Source organism: Capsicum annuum, unplaced genomic scaffold, assembly GCF_002878395.1.
Source record: "Capsicum annuum cultivar UCD-10X-F1 unplaced genomic scaffold, UCD10Xv1.1 ctg71239, whole genome shotgun sequence".
Classification (NCBI taxonomy): Eukaryota; Viridiplantae; Streptophyta; class Magnoliopsida; order Solanales; family Solanaceae; genus Capsicum; species Capsicum annuum.
The window spans coordinates 1-7,130 of NW_025881051.1; the positions used below are offsets into that span (position 1 = coordinate 1).

The following is a 7,130-nucleotide window of genomic DNA, read 5'->3' on the forward strand; positions in this document are numbered from 1 at the left end:
TGCATCAGAATTGGCTTCTGTTTGATTGTATTTGATTGTATTCACCCAACAGAATCTAAATAGGATTAGAAAGAGAACTTCTTTCTATTATTCGAACGTACTAACTAGTCGTACTAACTAGTTATGAAATTGGATTGATAGCCTCCACCCGTGTTCTAGCTCGTCGGAGAGCTAGATTTGCCTCAATTTTTTGTCTCCTTCCTTCAGCCTTTTTCACATTAGCCTTCGTTATTTCAAGAGTTTGCTGAGCTTCTTGTGTATCAATGTCACTACCCTTCTCCACATCATTTACTAAAATAGTGATCTCATTATTGCCTATTCTAGCAAAACCACCCATCAGAGCCATCGTTAACCATTGGTTGTTAAGGCGTATTCGCAAAATCCCTATATCTACAGCTGTGGCAATAGGGGCGTCATTTGGTAATATGCCAATTTGACCACTATTAGTAGATAACATGATTTCTTCCACTTCTGAATCCCAAACAATTCGATTAGGAGTCAGTACACTAAGATTTAAGGTCATTTCTTCAAATTGCTCTCCATTTCTAAGTTCATAGCCTTCGCGGTAGCTTCATCAATATTACCTACTAAATAAAAGGCCTGTTCAAGAAGCCCATCTAATTCTCTGGAAAGGATCAATTGAATTCCTTGAATTGTTTCTGCTAGACCGACATATTTCCCTATAGAACCGGTAAATACTTCTGCTATGAAAAAGGGTTGTGATAAGAAACGCTCAATTTTTTGCTCTCTTGCTACGAGTAAATGATCCTCTTCAGATAATTCATCCAATCCAAGGATAGCTATAATGTCCTGAAGTTCTTTGTAACGTTGTAAAGTTTACTTAACTCGTTGGGCGTTTTCGTAATGTTCTTCACCAACGATCTGAGGTTGAATCATGTTTGATGTTGAATCTAAAGGATCTACTGCTTGATAAATATCTTTGGCAGCCAATCCTCTTGATAGTACGGTAGCATCTAAATGTGCAAATGTCATAGCAGGAGCAGGGTCGGTCAAATTGTCAGCGGGTACATAAACTGCTTGAATAGAGGCTATGGACCCTTCTTTGGTAGAAGTAATTCTTTCTTATAAAGAGCCCATTTCAGTACTTAGGGTCGGTTGATAACCCAAAGCGGAAGGTATTCTACCCAATAAGGCCGATACTTTGGATCTGCTTGGACGAAATAGAAGATATTATCAATAAATAGAAGTACATCTTGCTCATTAACATCTAGGAAATTTTCTGCCATAGTTAGGGCAGTCAAACCTACTCTCATACGAGCTCCTTGTGGTTCATTCATTTGACCATAAACTAGGGCCACTTTTGATTCTGCAATATTTTCTTCATTAATCACTCTAGATTCTTTCATTTCCATGTAAAGATCATTTCCTTCCCGAGTACGTTCACCCACTCCACCAAATATGGATACGCCCCCGTGAACTTTAGTAATATTGTTAATCAATTCCATAATGAGTACTATTTTACCCACTCTAGCTCCCCCAAATAGTCTGATTTTCCATCCACGGCGATAAGGGGCTAAAAGATCTACTGCTTTAATTCCTGTTTCAAATAAAGGTAGGTGCAGATCTATGAATAAGAGATGTTGTACTTGTCTACAGGCCCTAAATTATCAACAGGCTCTCTGAGCACATTAAAAATTTATCCCAGAGTTACCCCCTCGACCAGAACACTTATAGGAGCTCCTGTGTCAATCACTTCCATTCCTCTCGTTAAACCATCTGTAGCACTTATAGCTACAGTTCTAACTCGATTATTTCCTAATAATTGTTGTACCTCACAAGCCCCATTAATTGGTTGACCAATACTATCTCGACCTTGAACTACGAGAGTGTTATAAATATTCGGCATCTTGCCCGGGGGAAAGGCTACATCTAGTACCGGACCGATGATTTAGATGAGACGCCCCAGGTTTTTTTTTTCAAGCGTGGAAACCCAAGAACCGGAAGTAGTAGGATTGATTCTCATAATAATAAAATAAATAAATATGTCCAAATATTTTTTCAAAAATTATCGAATTCAAAGTAAATATTCGATAGCACATCGATCGGTTAATTCAATAAAATGGGAATTAGAACTCGATTTTGTTGGCACCATGCAATTGAACCAATCCAATTGTTTACTTATTCAATGAGATTAAGTTAACTTGCAAGCTCACCCAACCTATTTTAATTTAAAAATCTCAAGTGGATGAATCTGAATCTTGAGAAAGTCTTTCATTTGTCTATCATTATAGACAATCCCATCCATATTATCTATTCTATAGAATTCGAACCTGAACTTTATTTTATATTTCTATTACGATTCACTATTTGGATCTAATGGACTCCTTTTCTTATTTTTCTTATTTATTTTTTAGTTAAATTTCAGCATATTGATTTATACCTAGCCTATTCTTTTCTTTGCATTTTTCTTTCTTTTTTATACCTTTCATAGCGGAATTCCATATATTTTCACATTTAGGATTTACATATACAACATATACCACTGTCAAGGGGGAAGTTCTTATTATTTAGGTTAGTTAGGTATTTCCATTTCAAAAAAAAAGGTAAAAAATAAAAATTGGGTTGCACTATATATATGAAAGAGTATACAATAATGATGTATTTGGCAAATCAAATACCATGGTCTAATAATCAACCATTCTGATTAATCGATAATATTAGTATTAATTGGAAATTTTCTGAAAGATTCCTGTGAAAAGTTTCATTAACGCGTAATTCATGTCGAGTAGACCTTGCTGTTGTGAGAATTCTTAATTCATGAGTTGTAGGGAGGGATTTATGTCACCACAAATAGAGACTAAAGAAAGTGTTGGATTCAAAGCTGGTGTTAAAGAGTACAAATTGACTTATTATACTATTGAGTACCAAACCAAGGATACTGATATATTGGCAACATTCCGAGTAATTCCTCAACCTAGAGTTCCACCTGAAAAAGCAGGGGCCGTGGTGGCTGCCGAATCTTCTACTGGTACATGGACAACTGTATGGACCAATGGACTTACCAGTATTGATCGTTACAAAGGGCGATGCTACCGCATCGAACATGTTGTTGGAGAAAAAGATCAATATATTGCTTATGTAGCTTACCCTTTAGATCTTTTTAAAGAAGGTTCCGTTACCAACATGTTTACTTCCATTGTAGGTAATGTATTTGGGTTCAAAGCCCTGTGCGCTCTATGTCCGGAAGATCTGCGAGGCCCTACTGCTTATATTAAAACTTTCCAAGGTCCGCCTTATGGGATCCAAGTTGAAAGAGATAAATTAAATAGTTACGGTCTTCCTCTGTTGGGATGTACTATTAAACCTAAATTGGGTTTATCTGCTAAAAAATACTGTAGAGCTATTTATGAATATCTTCACGGCGGACTTGATTTTACCAAAGATGATAAGAACGTGAACTCACAACCATTTATGCATTGGAGAGATTGTTTCTTATTTTGTACTGAAGCACTTTTTAAAGCACAGACTGAAAGAGGTGAAATCAAAGGGCATTACATGAATGCTACTGCAGGTACATGGGAAGAAATGATGAAAAGAGCTGTATTTGCTAGAGAATTAGGTGTTCCGATCGTAATGCATGACTACTTAACGGGGGGATTCACCGCAAATACTAGCTTGGCTCATTATTGCTGATATAATGGTCTACTTCTTCATATCCACCGTGCAATGCATGCGGTTATTGATAGACAGAAGAATTATCGTATGCACTTTCGGGTATTAGCAAAAGCGTTACGTATGTCTGGTAGAGATCATATTCACGCTAGTACAGTAGTAGGTAAACTTGAAGGTTAAAGAGACATAACTTTGGGCTTTGTTGATTTATTGCGTGATGATTTTGTTGAACAAGATCTAAGTCACGGAATTTATTTCACTCAAGATTGGGTCTCTTTACTAGGTGTTCTACCTGTGGCTTCAGGAGGTATTCATGTTTGGCATATGCCGGCTCTGACTGAGATCTTTGGGGATGATTCCATACTATAGTTCGGTGGAGGAACTTTAGGACATCCTTAGGGTAATGCGCCAGGTGCCGTAGCTAATCGAGTAGCTCTAGAAGCATGTGTAAAATCTCATAATAAAGGACGCGATCTTACTCGAGAAGGTAATGAGATTATTCGCGAGGCTTCCAAATGGATCCTGGAACTAGCTGCTTCTTGTGAGGTATGGAAAGAGATCGTATTTAATTTTGCAGCAGTGGACGTTTTGGATAAGTAAAAACAGTAGACATTAGCAGATAAATTAGCAGGAAATAACGAAGGATAAGGAGAAAGAACTCAAGTAGTTATCCTTCGTTCTCTTAATTGAATTGCAATTAATTGCAATTAAACTCGGCCCAATCTTTTACTAAAAGGGTTGAGCCGAATACAACAAAAATTCTATTGCATATATTTTGACTAAGTATATACTTACCTAGATATACAAGATTTGAAATACAAAATCTAGAAAACTAAATAAAAATCTAAGACTCAAATCTTTCTATTGTTGTCTTGGATCCACAATAAATCCTACGGATTCTTAGGATTGGTATATTTTTTCCTATCTTGTAGTTTGTAGTTTCTCTAAATCAAGCCAAGTAGCACAACTCTTTCTACCCATCCTGTATATTGTCCCCTTTGTTCTGTTCCGTGTTAAAATGGAAGCTTAATTTATTACTTATTATTTTATTAGATTTTAGATTAGTTAGTGATTAGATATTAGTATTAGACGAGATTTTAAGAATTTTTTTTTGATTTCTTTATAGGAGTATAGAAGAGGACAAATCTCTTTTTTTCAATGCGAATTTGACACGACCTAGGAGAAGCCGCCCTTTATAAAAAATTATATTATTATATTTATATTATTTTTAATAATAAGATAATAAAAGGGGGTTCCGACATATTAATATATAGTGAAGTGTTCCCCCAGATTCAGAACTTTTTCTCAATACTCACTAATAATCCTACTAATAATCCTAGTGATTAGATTTCTATGTTTAGTCTGATAGGAAATACGATATTCAAATAAATAATTTTATAGCAAATGACTATTCATCTATTGTATTTTCATGCAAATAGGGGGCAAGAAAACTTTATGGAAAGATGGTGGTTTAATTCGATGTTGTTTAAGAAGGTGTTCGAACGCAGGTGTGGGCTAAATAAATAAATGGGCAGTCTTGGTCCTATTGAAAATACCAGTGAAGATCCAAATCAAAAAGTTAAAAAATTCCTAGTTGCAATAATGTTGATTATTTATTCGGTGTTAAAGACATTCGGAATTTCATCTCTGATGACACTTTTGTTGTTAGTGATAGGAATGGAGAAAATTATTCCATCTATTTTGATATTGACAATCAGATTTTTGAGATTGACAACGATCATTCTTTTCTGCGTGAACTAGAAAGTTCTTTTTACATTTACCGAAATTCAAGTTATCTGAATAATGGATTTAGGGGCGAAGATCCCTACTATAATTTTTACATGTATGATACTCAATATTGTTGGAATAATCACATAAATAGTTGCATTGATAATTATCTTCAGTCTCAAATCTGTATCGACACTTCCATTGTAAGTGGTAGTGAGAATTACAGTGATAGTTACATTTATAGGCCGTTTGTGGTGGTGAAAGTAAAAATAGTAGTGAAAACGAGGGTTCCAGTATACAAACTTGCACAAAGGGCAATGATTTAACTATAAGAGAAAGTTCTAATGGTAGTGATTTATCTATTGGCAGTGATTTAACTATTGGCAGTGATTTAACTATAAGAGAAAGTTCTAACGGCAGTGATTTAACTATAAGAGAAAGTTCTAATGGCAGTGTTTTAACTATTGGCAGTGATTTAACTAATGGCAGTGATTTAACTATAAGAGAAAGTTCTACTGATCTCGAGGTAACTCAAAAATACAGGCATTTGTGGGTTCAATGCGAGAATTGTTATGGATTAAATTATAAGAAATTTTTTAAATCAAAAATAAATATTTGTGAACAATGTGGATATCATTTGAAAATGAGTAGTTCGGACAGAATTGAACTTTTGGTCGATCCGGGTACTTGGGATCCTATGGATGAAGACATGGTCTCTCTGGATCCCATTGAATTTCATTCGGAAGAGGGGCCTTATAAAGATCGTATTGATTCTTATCAAAGAAAGACAGGATTAATCGAGGCTGTTCAAATAGGCATAGGCCAAATAAACAGCATTCCCATAGCAATTGGGGTTATGGATTTTCAGTTTATGGGGGGTAGTATGGGATCCATAGTCGGAGAGAAAATCACCCGTTTGATTGAACACGCTGCCAATCAAATTTTACCTCTTATTATAGTGTGTGCTTCTGGGAGGCGCGCATGCAGGAAGGAAGTTTGAGCTTGATGCAAATAGCTAAAATATCATCTACTTTATATGATTATCAATTAAATAAAAAATTATTTTATGTATCAATCATGACATCTCCGACAACTGGTAGAGTGACAGCTAGTTTTGGTATATTGGGGGATATCATTATTGCCGAACGCAATGCCTACATTGCATTTGTAGGTAAAAGAGTAATTGAGCAAACATTGAATAAAACAGTACCCGAAGGTTCAGAAGTTGCTGAATACTTATTCCAGAAGGGTTTATTCGACCTAATTGTACCACGTAATCTTTTAAAAGCGTTCTGAGTGAGTTATTTAAGCTCCACGCCTTTTTTCCTTTGAATCAAAAGTCAAGAAAAAACAAGTAGAGCACTAAGGCCATTATTTTATTTTATTTGTGTTTGTAGCAAAAAAGTAGTTAGTTTATCGGAATCAAAGTAAATACGATAATAGTAAATAAGATAAAGTAAATAAGATAATAATGGCCCTTTCTTTGGTGATAGAAGATCTAATTGTAGAAAGAATCAAAACTAAAGTTGAGGATAACTCTTTTTTGACCGATATTCCTGATTATGAATCAAGAAGCCTTTATCACCAAGACTGAGTTCTTCCTTTCGTGAAATAGGAAAATAAAATGAATTTCTTCTTGTCTTAGGTATATAATTTTAAATTAAAATATAGATAATAGAGTTTTGTATCTTTCTCTATCTCCCTAAAAACCATTTTAGCTAAAAATTCATGTTGGGTCGGATTCGAGCGAATCTTTCGATAATCTTTTT

At 35.1% G+C, this 7,130-nt stretch overlaps 1 protein-coding gene and 3 pseudogenes across 1 annotated transcript; 2 read left to right on the top strand and 2 right to left on the bottom strand.

Annotated features, from left to right (window-relative positions):
- Positions 1 to 148: 148 nt before the first annotated feature.
- Positions 149 to 457, bottom strand: LOC124894198 (ATP synthase epsilon chain, chloroplastic-like; the record flags this gene model as incomplete). The annotated part of the gene is made up of 1 exon (XM_047404931.1): positions 149 to 457. A coding segment is annotated over exon 1 (309 nt), but the record flags the coding sequence as incomplete, so codon positions are not given.
- A 62-nt stretch (positions 458 to 519) lies between these two features.
- On the bottom strand, positions 520 to 2,102 carry LOC124894195 (annotated as a pseudogene).
- A 188-nt stretch (positions 2,103 to 2,290) lies between these two features.
- Positions 2,291 to 4,328, top strand: LOC124894197 (annotated as a pseudogene).
- A 709-nt stretch (positions 4,329 to 5,037) lies between these two features.
- On the top strand, positions 5,038 to 6,719 carry LOC124894196 (annotated as a pseudogene).
- The last annotated feature ends 411 nt before the right edge of the window (positions 6,720 to 7,130 follow it).